The sequence below is a fragment of the Mauremys mutica genome, chromosome 7, assembly GCF_020497125.1.
Source record: "Mauremys mutica isolate MM-2020 ecotype Southern chromosome 7, ASM2049712v1, whole genome shotgun sequence".
NCBI lineage: Eukaryota > Metazoa > Chordata > Testudines > Geoemydidae > Mauremys > Mauremys mutica.
In genome coordinates this window covers 63,658,514-63,675,732 of record NC_059078.1, presented here as the reverse complement: position 1 = coordinate 63,675,732, position 17,219 = coordinate 63,658,514, and the positions used below count along the sequence as shown (strand labels likewise).

The 17,219-nt window shown below is 44.2% G+C and overlaps 1 protein-coding gene across 2 annotated transcripts in view; it reads left to right on the top strand.

Annotated features, from left to right (window-relative positions):
* The window catches only part of LOC123373907 (erlin-1-like), a 65,761-nt gene that overhangs the window by 36,327 nt on the left and 12,215 nt on the right, over nucleotides 1-17,219 (top strand). For both annotated transcript variants that reach the window (XM_045023164.1, XM_045023163.1), the window contains exons 5-8: nucleotides 9,609-9,670; nucleotides 12,175-12,300; nucleotides 14,242-14,315; nucleotides 17,130-17,188. In XM_045023164.1, coding sequence (XP_044879099.1) covers nucleotides 9,609-9,670; nucleotides 12,175-12,300; nucleotides 14,242-14,315; nucleotides 17,130-17,188 — 321 coding nt within the window. The remainder of the gene's footprint in view (nucleotides 1-9,608; nucleotides 9,671-12,174; nucleotides 12,301-14,241; nucleotides 14,316-17,129; nucleotides 17,189-17,219) is intronic.

Genomic DNA, 17,219 nt, shown 5'->3' with positions numbered 1-17,219 from the left:
ATTTTAAGATCCAGGCTCAAGGGAAGAATAGGATGCCCACACTTGGGTACTGCTTTCATAGCATCCTCTTGTAATTTGAATTCAGCCTGTATTTTAGTTACAGTGGATTTTGTTGTGAAACAAAACGTTGGCCACTTGGAATAAGACTGTGAGTCCACACTAGAAGTGGTTTATTTCCATCACCCGCACAATATTTACCATTCCTGGTGTAAGAGGTTTTCACTTCACCAGTTCCCCAGCACTGTGCAGATTGGAGATGGCTCCCCCAGAGTGAGCCCGCATGCTGGCAACTTGTCTGTAAGACATTACAGCTGCAGGTGTCCCCAATTGTGTGCAACAGAACAAGTCCAAGGCTTGCCAGACCTTGTCATTATCTTGCAACAGTATTTGAAGAGAAACAAACTCTTTTAAAAACTTATGGGTTAGTGTCTTCCAGTACTCCCAGTTGTAGCACTCTCTATTAATGGTTTGAATGTGTTATTCTGCAGTTATTGGATGGATAGTATGAGTGGGATAAGGAATACTATACCAAGTTTTTAATTTCTCTTCGGTGATGAGGGCAATTTACTTTGCTCTATATGAGTGAGGATGGCCTTGATTTTTGTCTAGTGCATATTCCTCTGTACACACAACGTGTCATGGCCCTGCCTATTGGCCTGCTTTGATCTTTATTAGTTTGGTTATCTATTTCATCTACTTTATCCTGTACTTCCTTCAATGAATTAACTATGTCATGCATGTTATATACATTCTAAAGTTCTTACTATGTTCTTTGCTGTGCTCATTCGTTGGACTCAGTAGGTCCACAGCCAGCGTGTGTTGGAATGCCTGGTTGTGTTCCCACAGGGTCTCAATATCCACCTGATTCCAGCTTGAAACCTGTACAGCACTGGTGGATAGGCTCCATCGGTTTTGTCTTTGAATTGATTTTGGTGCCTTTTCCTCTACTTTTCTGTCAAGAAAGCCTTTCTAATAGTCCTCTATCATTTTGCCATACAGTGGCCAAGACACTACACTTTTGTCAACTGCAACCAAGTCAAATTCAACACCACAGGTACATATATAAATTGAACATCATTGCACAGCACTTCTTTAAGGGACCTTAATACCAATTCATTACTGGGTCGTACCTTCACCTTAGAGCATTGTGAGTTTTTCTTTTTTTCTCCCTCGCCCCCCAGTGTATGGTATTTGTCCCACCTTTATTTCTACCCTTCCTGATTCTCAAAAGGGCAGGGACAGCTCTAGACATTTCGCTGCCCCAAGCACGGTGGCATGCCGTGGGGGGCGCTCTGCCGGTTGCCGGTCCCGCGGCTTCGGTGGACCTCCCGCAGGCGTGCCTGCGGAGGGTCTACTGGTCCCGCGGCTCCACCGAAGCTGCGGGACCAGCAGACCCTCCGCAGGCACGCCTGCGGGAGGTCGACTGGAGCCGCCTGCCGCCCTCCTGGCGACTGGCAGAGCGCCCCCCGCGGCGTGCCGCCCCAAGCACGCGCTTGGCGTGCTGGGGCCTGGAGCCGCCCCTGCAAAAGGGCACATATCAATAAGCCCTCATTTGATTAAAATTTAGCTGAGTAGCATCTACTCATCGATCCTTGTTTTTTTATCTTGCTTCTATTCATACCAGATAAACTGCAGGGTTGGCTTTTTGTATTATATAGTGGGCCGCCCTCTTGGTGCCAGAAATGTTTTGTTGTTTTTTTCCCGGTGTTCACTGCACCATCACTCTGTCCTCTACTTGCCAATCTACACTTTGGGCTGGCTTGTTAAAGTATGCCCTCATTTGGCATGAACCTGCCCTGTTGCTGTGCTTGGATAAATCCATGTTTTGTTTTCCCTGGTAGATTGCTTTTTAGCACAAACCAGGCAATTGTTAACATGAATTTTTACATCTTTTTTTACAATGGGGCCACCAGGCTGCCTTAATTAGTCACTGATAAGTGGTATCAGCATTTTGGTGGGCCATCAATGGCACATCATGCACCCGTCTTAACATTTGCCTTTTAATGGGCTGTGATGGAACTTTCCCTGGGAAGGAGTGATTTACCATTTAACTCCCCAAGCATTACTTTTTGTGTAAGAGGATATCTCTGGATCAGAGTCTTGCAATGTTACTAAATCAATGGTTTTTGCTTGTGCTCAATTGGTAACGGCAGGAACTGGATAATTGGGCGTGGGACCACACTAAAGCCTGGCTATTAGCAGCTTCATTCACTCTGTTTTTCTTGCTCACTTCCCCATGTCCGGTATGAGCTTTTACTTTAACCACATATACCACTGAGTTAGCCCATTTACCTGCTAGTTCCCACACATAGGACAAAAGGGCTTAATAGCATAAAGGCTTGTAATCTGCACTGCAAAATGAATTTGCACTACACCAAGGGAGGTGGTGGTTGTTAAGGCATCACAGACCGTTACAGTCTGAACATATTACACTATCTGGTACTTGTTCTTTATTACTGAGTGATAATGCCTCTGCTACAGCAGCCAACACAGTATACAGTGTGTGAACTACATCTGTGTTGCCCAGGTTCACCCTGAACTGAGAGAGCCCAAACCATAAATTCTGTGACAGGTCCCTTTTGGTATTAGGACAACCCATTAGCATATATTGTCAGACCCTCAGGTTGCAGCCCTTCAGAATTTAAATGTATGTACTGCACATGAGTAAAAGGGATAGGAGCCTCTCATGAGAGGGAATTTCTCCAGGACACTTGTATGGATTACCATCAATGAATAGTCCTGCTGTCAAATGTGAGGGTTGTTTAAGAGGACAGACTTCAGTTTGGTGCTCTTCCAGCAGAAGGAACCACAGTGTCAGTCTAGGACTAGACACTACCGTTTTTAATTTTACCAGACAGAAGACACTGTAGAGGATGACGAGCAATGTACATTTTTATGCGTCCCAACCCCACCAGATATCTGAAATGTGTCAGGGCCCACCACACAGCAAAAATTGGTTTTCAGAGGGAGTAGACTGCTTTTCAACTCCATTGAGTACTTTGGAAGTGTAAGCTTTCTCTATCACAATAGTCCTGAGTTAATGCAGTTGAAATGGCTGTGTCCTTGGTTGCTACAAACAATCCAAAAGCCAAAAAGTACAGTTGCTCAAAACATGCCTAAAAAGCCTAATAATAAGCAATTTACTACATCCAAACAGTAACAAAACATTTATACACATTTGATCAAGATAACAGGCTAAACCTAGGGATGCTTAGACCCGTATTGGTCGGCTCCAACATGGTCAGGTAGGTATTAGCAATGAACCCTTTTAAGAGTTTACCCTTCAAGTTCACCCTTATTTCCAGTCTTTATCTAGATAAGATTTACAACTTCCTTTCTTCCCAAGGCCTTTCCTCCCCTTCTTCTTGCTGACCAACAGTTTGTCCGTTGCCCCTGGGTTCACGTAGGCTTTAACACAGGTGTGTGGGTTGAGAAGAGCCATGTTTGGCTCATTTTAACACAGATCTTTTTTCACATCTGTCAGAGGCCTTCTTTTTAGAAACTTCCCCTTATCTCATTAGTTATTCTTTGAACCAAACATCCTACCTACTTCATTCCTTCTGGCCTTATAACTCATTATTTTCAATTAATTCTACTTCCTAGTGACAGCCTTTCTTTACAATGCACATATTTCCTTAACTAAACTTAAGTTAACCTTAATTTTTTAATTTCATATTTATCCTACACTATCATTAGAAGTTTTTCTGAACAGGTTGGACAGACATCTCTCAGGGATGATCTAAGTTTAGTTGGTCCTGCCTCAGCATAGCGGGCTGGATTTGATGACCTCTCAAGGTTATTTCCAGCCCTACATTTCTATAATTCCCTAACCTCCCAGTGCATGGTTCTATGTCTTTCATTCTTCTGTTGTCATTTCAAAACTTTGTTTTGACTCATCACTCCAGTTGTGTTGCTCTCATACATGGTAGCTAACAAAAAGCTCAATGTGAAGTGTCAGAGGAGGAGATAAAGCATTCTCAGTCAAGCTGTGGACCAGACTTCCAAAGGAGATTAGCCTCTTCCAGAGTGTGACTGCTCTTGGCTCATTGCAAGATTTTTATGTAATAAACATGATATACTTGTGTTATATTCCAAGCAAAGTCACCTTATTCAGGGAGAGGGGACAAGCAGAAATCCTCATGAGGTTCACAGGAAGCCTGACCATGGAGATTCAGTCCACAGGGGAAAAGCTTAGATATACAGTGTTGGGCTCTACAGACAAACTAAACGCTTCCCAGATATGCCTGAACAGCCCATCATGTTATCTAAGATATGGAGTAACCACTAGGAAAGGCTCTGAGGACTATAGCTGGAGAGAGTAGTACAAATGATTAACAGAAATGTCAGGATTTAGCAATGTTAATAATGACCAAAGGAACATCAAATACTACTTATGTGCAATGTAATTGCAGTTGCAGGGGAAACTGCTTAAGGACACAAGCTTGAAAATCTCATTTTCATCAGCAGAGGTTGTAGCTTGACTCTAGCATAGTTAAAAGTAAACTCTATGATGCCTGTAACTGGTAGATGCAAGCAAAACAAGCCTTTTCCCTGTATTTTCAATGTATGTACTGTGCATGTGACAGCTCTTGTGCCGGGTCAGTGTCACTGGGCTGTTAGCCCATTGCAATTCCTGTCTGACCATTAGCATAGTGAGATCACTGTTTTGCAGGGAGAGCATGTGCATGCTCAGTCTCAAGGCCTGCGAGAAAGTGTGAACCGATAGCAGCAGCAAAGCTGAAACAGAAGAGGCAGCTGGTAGGTGTACACTCAGAGGAAAGGAGAGAGCCCAAGCATGTTTGGGGACCACCCAGAAGACTTTTCTAAACATCAACAGCAGAGCAGTACACCTTTACAGTGTTTCTTAAAATGGAAATTTTCCAATAATTCGGTCATATAAACTGAAGGGAGATCCTATAGGAAAACTGTTTTTTGCAGTTAGTCAAGTTTAAAAAAAAAAAAATCAAGTTGACAGTGTCCCTTTTAATTACTGGAATTTCCTAACTCTTGAGAGCTTGACTTCTCCAACTTAACATGAGAATTTAATTTAAAACACTGCACACCTTCCAGCTTCTGCCATAACTGAGGCAAGGTTCCTGCAGATGACAACTTCATTCACTGCCCAGCCCTGGTTCATGCACAGAGCATGTTCCATCCTGAGCACCAAAGCAGGATTTCTATGGAAAAAACAGTATGGAATCATGTAACTAAAAACACTGTGACAATGCATATGCACAAGGGAGATGAATTAAGGCTGCACAAGCAACCTTAATTTTGGCATTTCCTAACTTATAAGTGCTTCACTTTCATTCTTTTATCATAGTTCTTTGTGTGAAAGGAACTAAGATTTTTATAAGGAGCACATGAGAGTGTGGGGGTGCGCATTCCATTATGTGGAATCAGATTGACCACAGCAGTGTCGTCTGTGGGGTCTGAATGCAGGAACTTCAGATCACAGCAAAGACCTCTGCCCCTTGAACTAAAATAATAACTGGTAGTATTAGTAAGCTATTATCCTTTGCAGACTAGTCACTCCCAGGAAGAGGACGTGTGTTTGCTAGACATCAGAAAAATGTTGAAAATCAGGATTTATAGGTTCTGGTTTTGGCTTTGGTGGTCCAGTGGTTATAGACTGCATAGTCAAGTACAAATTTGTCAGATTCATTCTGAGCTTCATTGTGGATGAGATTTAAATCTGCCATATTGGAGACCTTGATTCTATTCTTATTTCTGCTTGAAGTGTGACCTTGTGCAATGTCTGTAACCTCATCTGTAAAATGGGGGAATATTAGCTTGCCTCACAGGGTAGGCGGTATGAGGCCTTGTTTAGTATTGAGGGTTGTGAAGTGCATCGGACCAGGCAGTGAAAGTGCTAGGTTTTTTTTGTTTGTTTGTTTTTAAACCTAAACTTTTTAATAGTTGACAAAACTGCCCATTTTTTTCACTAACCTTGTTCTTAAAAATGGCTGATGTTGTTGAAAGTTTTAAAATAAATTCAATCTGAGGCAGAGAGCAAGGTTGAAAGTTTGTCAAGATAGTTAGGCTTGAACTTGTGCTCTCTTGGCTCCAAGGCCAGTGCGCACCCTCCTAAGCTAAAAGATACTTTCATGTGGTAGATGGGCAGGCATTTCCCTAGGCTACAACACATTTTGAGGTGGCTGGCTGGCAGCTCACCAACGCTATGGAGCATGAGCAATGCAATTAGAATACTTAGAAAATTAAGGAGCAAGAGAAGAACAAGGTCTGCTACGTGTTGCAGTGGGTGATTTTCAGAGGCCAAATATCTATCGGTGTCCGTGGGGTAAAGCATCTCCCAGGATGATCCACCTGCCAAATTTCAAGTTCCTTCTCCAAGCCAGGGAGGAGCTAGAGTTGTTTAAAAAGTTTAATATTTTTTAATAATTGACAAAACTGCCCATTTTTTTCACTAACCTTAAAAATGGCAGATTTTTGTTGAAAGTTTTAATATAAATTCAGTCTGAGGCATACAGCAAGTTGCAAAGTTTTAGTCAAGATCGTTAATGCTGGATAAAGGTTGAAGTACGTACTATCAGAGATTGAAGTGTCAGAAGAGGTGCTAGGGCAAGTTGGTTATTTTAAAGAGCAGTAAGATACCAACCCCAGATGGTACATCCAAAAGTTCTGAAGAAGCTTGAGTATGAAATGACTGAGCTGCTAACAATGGCAGGTGCTTGTGCATGTTAGGATTCAGAAGGAATGGGATGGAGAATAATGCGGAGAATGTTATAATGCCATTATAGAAATCAATCTGGATATTGTGTGCAGCACTGGTCACTTCATCTTAAACAAAAATGATAGAAATAGCGGGAGCTCAGAGAAGGCCAGCGCGAATGCCTGGAAAATCTCTCGTTTGAAAAGATTGGGATTGTTACCTTGGAAAGCAGATGAATAAGAAGGGATCTGATAAAAGTACATAAAGTAATGAATGGTCTAGAGAAAGTAGATTGGGAAGTTTTGTTCTCCCTGCCTCCTAACACAAGACCAAAGGGACATTAAATGAAACACGGAAAAAAGAAAATATTTTTCCACACAGTGCATAATTAGACAGTGGAACTTGCTGCCACGGGATATTGTTGAGGCTAAGAAATTAAGATTCAAAAAGGGATTGAACATACATGAATATCTGAAGCTGCTATAACTAATTCTTACAAAAAAGGCATTGCAATGGAGATAAAGCCTCAGTCATTAGCATTTAAGCCACTCTCCAATGATCAGGGATGAGGAGACCTTCACTGGGGGAAGATTATGCCTCCTCTGTCTACTCTGGGGTTCTTGCACCTTCCTCTGAAGCAGCTAATGCTGGCCACTGTTATACCCAGGGTACTGGGCTAGATGGGCCACAGGTGTGGTCCCGTCTGCCAATTCCTGTATTCTTAAAGTTTGTCAAAATTATAAGCAACTAAAAACAGGTTTATAATGTAAGGTGTTGAGCAATCTTATCTCTCGGTGCCACAGTACACTCAGCCATGTTTGTGTAAAACTGAAAATCTCTGAATATAATGAAACCTCAAATCTCTGGCCTACATATGTGCAATATGGCCAAGTTTAATTGCAGGAGAAACTTACACTTTTTGCATTTCCTGACTCTGGAGTGCTTCATATTGTATTAACTGAGAGGTTTTCCTGATTTTTCTTTTCTAAAGAAAAATAATCCAGATCATATTGATCAAGGAGTTCACAAGTTCAGCCAGCAGAGCCCATGATATCATAAACAGGAGTTCTTCATTGTTGGGGCTGCGCTTAATCACTTTCTGACTCAGAAGTTCTCTTTCCTACAGGCACCCACCCTTGACGAACCTAACTCAGTCCCCTCCCCCCTGCCAAATGATGCTTGTCAGTTCCTTGCTATGAAAAATTCTCATTTGCAGTGCTTGTAAGCCTCTGTCATTGTGGAGCCCTTAAATGGGAAATCCTTAAAAAGAACAGAAAAATTAGCACATGTGGAATTGCCAAATGTAACAGTGTATAACTCAAACTAATGAACTGACTTCCTTCAAACTTGGCTTGTCTTTTAAGTCTCAGTGAGGTCTGCAAAGCAAGCCAAGTCTGAAGTTTGCAATAAGAGTCATGCTTGAGTTACCTGAGCACAAAAATTCAGCTTGGAATATACAAGATCAGTGTTTATACTTGTGTGATTCAATAATGGCTTAGCTCATTTTGCTAAAGCTTTCCCTCCAAATATTACCTTTGAACTGAGAGAAAGCATGGGAGATCCTAGGCCCAAAGGAATATGTGTTTGAGAAAGTTATGAGCTTCTGGAAAATGTGGGTTGGAAAATAGAATTTAGAACTTTCCCTTTTCTGTAGTGGATGGTACTGGTTCTCTGTGTGATAAATACAGCTTTAGTTGGAGGGATTTTTCTGTTATGAATCATATTAAAAAGTGAAGGGCTTGAGGTGAGGACTTGACCAGCTAGGAAACAGGAGCATGGCAGAACAGGTTAGCTACTTAACAGCTTTTGGGAAAGCCTGCAGGCGTACTTGATTGTACTTCTGGTGCCTTCCCTTAAGGGGTCTCAGGGTATGTCTACACTACCCGCCGGATCGTCGGGTAGTGATCGATCTATCGGGGATCGATGTATTGTGTCTCGTCTAGATGCGATACATCGATCCCCAAATGCGCTCCCCGTCGACTCCGGAACTCCACCAGGGCGAGAAGCGGAGTCAACGAGGGAGTGGCGGCCGTCAATCCCACGCTGCGGGGACGCGAAGTAAATGATTCTAAGTTGATCTAAGATACGTCGAGTTCAGCTCCTCTATTCTTGTAGCTGAAGTTGCGTGTCTTAGATCGATTTCTTCCCCCCCACACCTGCAGTATAGACCACGCCTCAGGGTGCTGCTCAAATGATAATGAATTAAGACTCTCAGCCCCTCGTGAGGTAGGAGAGTATTACAGAGGGAACACAACTTACTCAAGGTCATGCCATGAGCCATAGCAGAGTTGGGAATAGAGTTCACATTACTTGGCTCCCAGTTTTGGGCTTTAGCCATAACACCACCCTAACGTCGTCAGCAGTATGTCTTGTCTGGCATGGTGTGACAGGTTGTGACAGTAATCTTTTTGCAGTGGACATGGTACCTATTGAGCTCAGTGCAGCCTTGCTGCTTGTTGCTAGTGGTCTTACGTATGAACCTGTTTGGAGTCACTAAATGTGTGCAACTTGTGCAGACAGAATTCTCTACTTCTTTCAGCAGGTATTCTGTCCTAGTCTATCTCCCATCTGTATCTTTTTTTTCCTAGTGCTAACAGCTGCATGGTCATTCCAAGGGCATTTTCCTTTTCTTAATCACATCTCTGGCTAAACACAGTGAGGCATCAGAAAGAAAAATGAAAGTGCATTGGGGTCATCCTGGAGCTCACTTTACTGATTCATGCAGGAGTAAAATGCCAGATATTAAGCTGGGATTTATTGCCATCCACAGTCTTCCAAGACAGCCTGGAAAAGCAGAGAGTCCTGGGTAAAAAGTCAACTCTACAGATCTCCAGCAAAGTCCACTAAGAAGGATTGTTGGACTCTGAATTGGGGCTGCTGTGAATATCTGTCCATGTAACTCACAAAGCTTTTTTTTTTTTTTTTTTATTGATAGTGGTGGGGTTATGATCTACATTGACCGAATAGAAGTTGTGAATATGTTAGCACCATATGCAGGTATTTATTATTTCCTGTTTCATCTAGCAATATTGTACCTGACCATGTATGTCTGTTGGGGCAATGGAATCGTCTCCCTAGGGAAGAGGTGGAAGCCCCATTGCATGGGGCATCTAAAACTGGGCTGGCCAAAGCACTTGTAAATAGGTTGTATTGAACACTCCTGGGTGAGAGGGTGGGATACACATGGCCTCCCTTCTGTTGGTATGGATTTTGCCTTTTGACCAGGATGTTTTATCTAGTTCTACCTGAGATTCACTAATCTGTGCTGAAGACTTGCACCTGCTCCCAGCCCATGCTCAGACAGGGAAAGCCTTGTTTTGAGAACATTTCAGCACTGAATGCACTCCTCATATACTGAGCCCTTTGAAAATCTGGCAATTTATTTGTCTGCCGAAGTGGGAGCTGGGCTTTTTTGGAAAACTGGCTCCAATTGTGGGTGTCAACCACTTGTAAATGTGGCCCATAGAGTCCAAATCCAGCTCAACTCCTAGATAGTCCTTCTTATGAATGCCCTAGACTGCTTGGCAGGTGCCCTGGTTAAAGATAATTGAGCCCAGAAGAGAAAAAGCACTGATGCCAAGTTGTCGACAGGGTGTTCAGCTGTCTTATCTTGCTGGTTCTGCTTCTCGTGTGTCATGCAGAAGGGGATCAAGAAAGTGTTTGGGCTGAGCTTCCCTGGCTCTCCCTGAGGCATGTGATTGAGACGTCATTGCCGTAGTATCCTGGTGACTCGAACACAGTACCCACCTACTACGCTTGTCCCATTCTAGAGCACTTAGAAGAGTGACCCTACAATGAGCATCTCCAAGTGCTTGAGCTTTTTAAAGCCTTTCCTTCAAGTAGCCTGGCATCCAGCAAAGGCCAGGAAACAGTGAAGAAGGATGGCTTTGTGCTTATGGCCCTGGATTTGGAGCCAGGAGAACTGGTTTCTCTTCTGGTGCTAACATAGGCTTCCTGTGTGACTTTGTGCCAAGTCCCTGCCTCTCTTTGGCTTCTGTAGGCCACCTATAGCATGGGTAGAATGAGGCTGCACTGTCTGGCAGGGTGGCTGGGAGATGCCATGGTAAATGTTTATAAGGTGCTGGAGGGTGCTAGGGAAGTGCAGAAAGCTTCATGGAGTGTAGCTCTGTGCAGGTCTTGCCTTGAAATGTGGGGGTCTTGCAGAAGATGGGCAGTCATGTAGACACAGTGGTGCTCTAACCTCATTGCTTGCATTTATTTGCTATGTTGACTCTTAACATTACTATAACCGACTTTATACGTGAACAGACAAAATGGTGCCCACTTTTGAGAGAGTTCAGAGCTAGTGAAGTTACTGCATGTGTTGTTAAATAGGGATGTGCACAGCTGAGGGGGCTTTCCTTTCTTGGGAGCAGCATCCTGTTTATCTCCTGTTTATAAACCAGTTACTCTTGGCTTGGCCCTCACTCTCAGGCTCACAGCTGTGTTTGCAGCCTTCGTCCCTCAGGGGAGTGCATTAAACCTGAGCGTTGCAGGAATTGCCTACCTGATTTTCCAGATAGCAGGACAAAAATGAGTATTGCTCACAACAAGTTGCTCCAGACAATTAGAATGGGCGCAAAAGTAGAAAAGCAGAATCTTTATACTACATCAGAGCAGCCATCCTACAGCAGCTATAGCATAGGTTGGCAATACCACTTCCATTCTCCTTATCCTGATGCTGTTATGGTTCCCCTCACCAGATAATTTGATTCTAACCCCATGTTTCCACACTCCCCCCAGACTGGAATTTTCCAGGCATGGTTTGTCCGAAGGTGAATGAGCAGGTGCAAACAAACTGTAAAGAGATTGATTGCCCCTTGATCTTGAAATCATTTTGACTTTGAAATGGCAAGCTTGGTTTGCAAAGAGCCCACGTTCAGAAGAACTTAGTTTGCTTAGTTTGGGGGGCAGAAACTGCAGAACCAGCACATGCAACAAGCACGGCTACTCAAAAGCTGGCAAAGCTTACAAGTTTTTGAGCAAGGTGGAGGCGCTTGTGAAGGCAGCAGGCTTGGCCTAAGGCTTCTGTTGCTCCACAGAGTCACCAGTTGTGGAACAGGAAAGTGAAATCCCTGCTGCCTGTGGAACATGAGTTCCACAAGAGGAAAAACCTCTGTTTTTTTTTCCTTCAAAGCAGGGAAACGTAATGCTGGGAACTAGTGTTACTGCAGCATTGAGAGAGGAACACCAGCTCGGGTGTCGGGGAGTCACAGCATCTATTAGGCCTGTATTCTGTATTCAACACTGCCTGTTCCTGTACATGGCTTATGGCAGACTTCCCTGATTTGTTTGTTTGTTGCAGACCATAAAGTAGGGCTGTGCAATATTCTTATCTGTGCATAATTACCCTACTCTTCTAGGTTTGGTTTGGACAATCTAGAACTGAGGGTATCTTACCTCGTGAGAGTGCTAGGGCTGTTAGAATGGCCATGTAGACTGAAAAGCATTGTTCTCCTGCCTTGTTAGTGTTGCCCTGTGGTAACTCTCTCTTTCCTCAGTGTACGATGTTGTGAAGAACTACACTGCAGACTATGATAAGACCTTGATCTTCAATAAAATTCACCATGAGCTGAATCAGTTCTGCAGTGCCCATACCCTCCAGGAAGTGTACATTGAGCTGTTTGGTAAGTATGTGGGGACCAGGGAGTATACAACAAATGGAAGTTTAATTCAATAGGCAGCTATGCCTCTGCCCACGATTGTCAAGCTTCTCCATTCACAAGTGTCTGTCAGGAAACCAGAGTTGTGCCGAGATCACGACCAAGAACAGCCTTCTTGAGATTGCACAGTTCACTACAGTTATTCTAAGTCCTTATCAATGCAGGTTATTTCATTGTTCATGTGATGTCATATTGTGAGTTTATGTGGGTAACAATAGCTGTTAGCCCAGAACTGAACTTTGGATACAAGATCAAAGCAAAGCCTGTGTAAGTGGTCATACTGTCACCACTGCAGCAAAAGGAGGCTCCTGGTAACAGATGTTTGGAATGTCACATTACTCAGACCCTTGCACCATTGCTAAATGAGTCTTCATCACCACCTTGGGATCCTGCTTGGATTTCTGTATGGAAGAAATGGAAGGGAGTTGCTTTCAGTCTCTTTGCCTCCCCTCTGCTCTTGACCCCAAAATGAGATCCTTTGCCCCTCCCTAGTCTCTTCACAAGTTGCAGGTGTTGGTGTATCATGTCCTGGCTTGACACCTGAGTTCTAGATGCATGTCACCCATTCTCTACTAGTACTCCAATCAGGGCAAAGCGTGCGAAGCAGTGTCTGGGGGATGGGTGTTTTTGGAAGGGCAGGGCAAAGGGGGTTCCTGGCCTGGGAAAACCAGCTGGATCAAGGCTTGACTCTGTGAATGTAAATCGCTGTGTGTAGCACTGATACGGTCAGGCTGGGTGGGCTCAATAAATATCTATGGTAGAGAGAAGCTTCTTAATGCTATTTACAGATTATCTTTAAGCCCTGGGAAATTGGCTAATTCCAAAGGAGGAGTGTCCTGGGGAATGATTGATTTCCAGGCCTGCTGGCAGATGGGGATGGGCATCGTTTGTCCACAAAGGCTTCCCTTTGCCTCTGTGCGGATGTGCATGGGCCCCTGTTGTCAGCTTGGGCAGTAAAACTGTAACAAGGGAGGAGAGGGGGTGTTGTAGAGTGCTCCAAAGATGGCCAGGCTTTGGCTCAATCTTACTTCCCCAGTAGCTTGATCCACAGCTTGGCATCCTTGACAAAGACTTTATTTCAGCTCCAGTGCTTCATCCTAGGCCTCATTAGCTGCGCTTTCCGCAAAGAGCACAGCTGTATTGGAGGGGTGGTGGATGGAGAAGTAGATTGTGCTGTAGGTGGGTCCTGATCTCTCCAGGGCCTCACAGGTTTAAGGCCAGAGCATCAAGCTGGCATTGGTGTCAGTGTGGCAAGGGATGTTGGAGGGCAGGCTTGTGCCATAAGTTCCACGTGGTATTTCCTGCTGTGGCATTGAGCTGGGGCAGTCTGCACAGAAGAGTCGGTGTGTTGCGTCTACCATCGGCACTGGCTGCAGTGAGTTTGCTAGTTGGGGAGCCAGCCTGGAAGCAACCAGCCTGTAGATCACTGTGTGGAGGTCTCCTCCTGGAGAGGTGAGGGGGAACAGGGTTTCCAGTGAGCTGTCGACGGATGCAGGCATTTCTCACTGTGCCTTTTAAAACTCAGTGCTCAATGTCCCAGAGAATAGCAGGTGAGAGGGACATTCAGCATCAAACTAAACATAGAGATTATCTCCAAAAAGCATACATGTAGAGCTCCCACTGCCACAGTGGCTGGCTTCCATGTGGTGCAGCGGTCCAAGCACTGGGCTGGCAATAGTATGCCCATGACCCCAAGTGTGCACATGGCACTGTGGAATCAGGAGGCGGACAGCATATTGCAGGGGTTTTCAAAGTTCTTTATCCTTATTTTGTTCTGTCTGGATGGACCTCCCTGCTGAGTGATGTATTGACACTAATCACTACATGCACGTTAGCCAGAGAGAGTGCTAAATTTTACAGCGCAGGCTGCAGTGTTGCTGAATCTCTCTTGTCCCTTGAACACAGATCAGATTGATGAGAACCTGAAGCTGGCCCTGCAAAAAGAGCTGAATGTCATGGCGCCAGGTCTCACCATCCAGGTAGGCTCCTTCCTAAAGGGAAAGTCTTCTATATTTCACTCCCATAAATCGTACAGTTGAGAATGGATGGAAATGATTTCCTGCCTCCACGTTTCATATGGCTTTCAATTAAGTACTGGGCATATGCCAATTTGTCTGCTCTCTGTGAGGAACATCTTCTTGTTCCTCATGCCAACTGCCACCACTTCCGTACACCCTTCAGTGTGATTACGTGGATTACATTGACGTGTCCAGCCACATCTAGCAGAGAAGTGTTGTAATTCCACAGTCAGTTTCCCCAGCATGCTTTTGCATAGAAGCATTCTTTCTCAGCAGATTTGCAAAGCTTGGGCCATTCTAGCCACCTCGGCTTTTCCCAAAACCCATTTAGGACTTAGATGTTGCCCTTTTTTCCATGGAAAACTTGTCATTATGGTCAGAAAAGAGAAACTATGTGAAAGAGAGAGAAGTGGTCCCTTCCTTCTTTCTGCACAGATCTGCATGTATTAGTGTTACATCTGCAAACATATTAGTGACAAAAATAAGTTCTTACTACTTCTGTCATCCCTGCAGAGCCAACCCAGCTCTGAGAGTGTGAGCGGGAGTCTGTCCCAGCCTACTCATCATCAGCACACTTGTTTAAGGTAACTTGAACAGGATAAAATTGGGCTTGCTCCTCTTGTGTGTCTTTGTCATGTGTACAGAGGGAGGCTGTTTCCAAAAGACTTTTTTCTGCTTGCATTTTACATTAGAAATCAGGTTCCATCTAGGCTGGGAGACTCTGTGATGGCTGAAGAACCTGTGAGCAGTCACTTGAGAGGCCCCCATTCTGGTATACCATCACAAGAATTAAACAAGTGAAAGTTGAGCTGGTGGGAAGGGTCAGACTCATTCTACTTTGCTTGGTTTTGTTACCAAATGTAACTTGCCCAATTAATATTTTGAGTGGAGGGAGCCTATGTTAAAAAAAATCTATCACCTCAGCCCTTCCATCGGGTGTGAAGAGTTCACAAAAAACATCCTTCCATCTCACAGCTTGTCTTTGCGATTGCACAGTCCCTGTAGACAATGACAGATTGTGGTAAGCATCATGTCACAATCAACTTTGGAAGAGCCCTGAGGCCTTGCCTTTCCTAACCACCTAAGCCATCCAGATTTAACAGGCCTGATATTTTAAAGGTAAAAAACAAGCAGGAAAACCCCTCTTTAAGTTTTAAAAACCAAAACTTTCAGACCCTCTGTATCCATCAAAAAGGGCACAAGCACAGTTCTTTGCAGGTCACCATTAACTGAATTTAAATTGCAGAACTCAGTCCTGTTCTCAGACACATGCTATCCTATTGAAGACAACCGAGGATAGCTCTCGGCCTGCAAGATCTTTGTTACTTGTTAGGAATTGGAAGGCAGCCAGCTTGACTGAGCCCAAACTGAGTTTGCAGGTCCTGCAGTTAGAAGCCACGTTGTTTAACTTGTAAACCAAGCACACTTCATCTCGAGTCCTGCCTGGCAGTTTCAGTCCTTTCCCAGATAGCATTGCATTTTAAAGTGTCTTACTGTGCAACTTGCCCATTATTCTGTATCCTGTGTCATTGAAGCCATGTGCTCACTTGGCTACGGTTACATCAGGATTTTTAATAGAGCCCTTTATGTACAATGGCTTGTAGCTTTCTAGGCTGAAATTACATGTGCTAGGCAGGGGAGTGAGCTCTCTGTTTTCATGGCCACTCCCCCTTACACTGTGGTTCACCATAAGGCCCCATCCCAGCTTCATGCCTAAGATGGTCTCTCTTATCTCAATGCATTTCCCTCCCTATGTTCTTCCCCAGGCCTCATTCCTATCCAAGGGCAGCTCTGTATCCATACAGATGTAAAGAGGGTGTTCTGTTACCTGGAAAAGACCAAATCCTTTAGAAAATGCATTAGGTTATTTGTAGCATATAAGGAGAGATACCGTGGAGGAACCCATTGTTGAACAGACTCTGCACTGGGTTAGGAGATGACTAGAACATTCATATATCTTAGCTAGGGAACCAGTACCCCATGGTTTAAAGACCCACTCCAGTGATCTGCCTTAGGCACGTTCCCCTGCTGGAGACTTGCACAGCAGCAGCTTGGATTTCGGTACACGTTTTCATCAGATGCTAGTCTCAGATTTCCACCATGCTCCAGTGCTGAGTCTGGGAGAGCTGTGCTGTCATCCATATTTAGCTAAGGACCTGGTGGAGCTCTGCTTGCTAATCTCCCAAAAGAGGAATGAACAGAGGCCCTTAAAGGAGTGAAACGTTACTTTCTAGTAACTGTTCTTGGAGAGCTGCCTGTGTACAATCACGCTGTCTTGCTCTTTTGGTTTTTTCTGAAGGATAAGAGTTACACGTGTGAATGTTGCTGACTCCCTTCCAGTTGGCTTTGTTGGGGAGGGGAGTTCTGAAGAGGGAATACAATGAGAAGAGCAGGATGGCTTGGCAGACCATACACCAGTGTGTATGAAGGCAGCTCAAAAAGAGGCAGAGAAACAGGGAGACAGTGGAGGGGTTCAAAGGGGGTGACCTTTTGCACATAGGTGGAGATACGCTATTCTCAGTGACGACTTGTTGTAGGACAGGAACAGAGAAGCTGAATGGAACCACCAACCCGCAAGTCACTTTCTGAAGCTCACATAGTGATGTCCAGCGTCTAAGTGCTGCTGGCATGAGATTTAGAGCTTTCTCTACTAGATGGCACTGCCTGGATCAGGTTATTTTACCAGAATAAATTGATTTCTTGCAGGTGGTTTCCCAGCTGTGCAGTTCTAATTGTAGAGAGTCTGTTTTTAAATGCATTTGGCTTCTTTTTCAGGCTGTGCGTGTTACAAAGCCCAAAATCCCGGAAGCCATTCGAAGAAACTTCGAACTAATGTGAGTAATTGCACAGCAGATCCCATTGTTT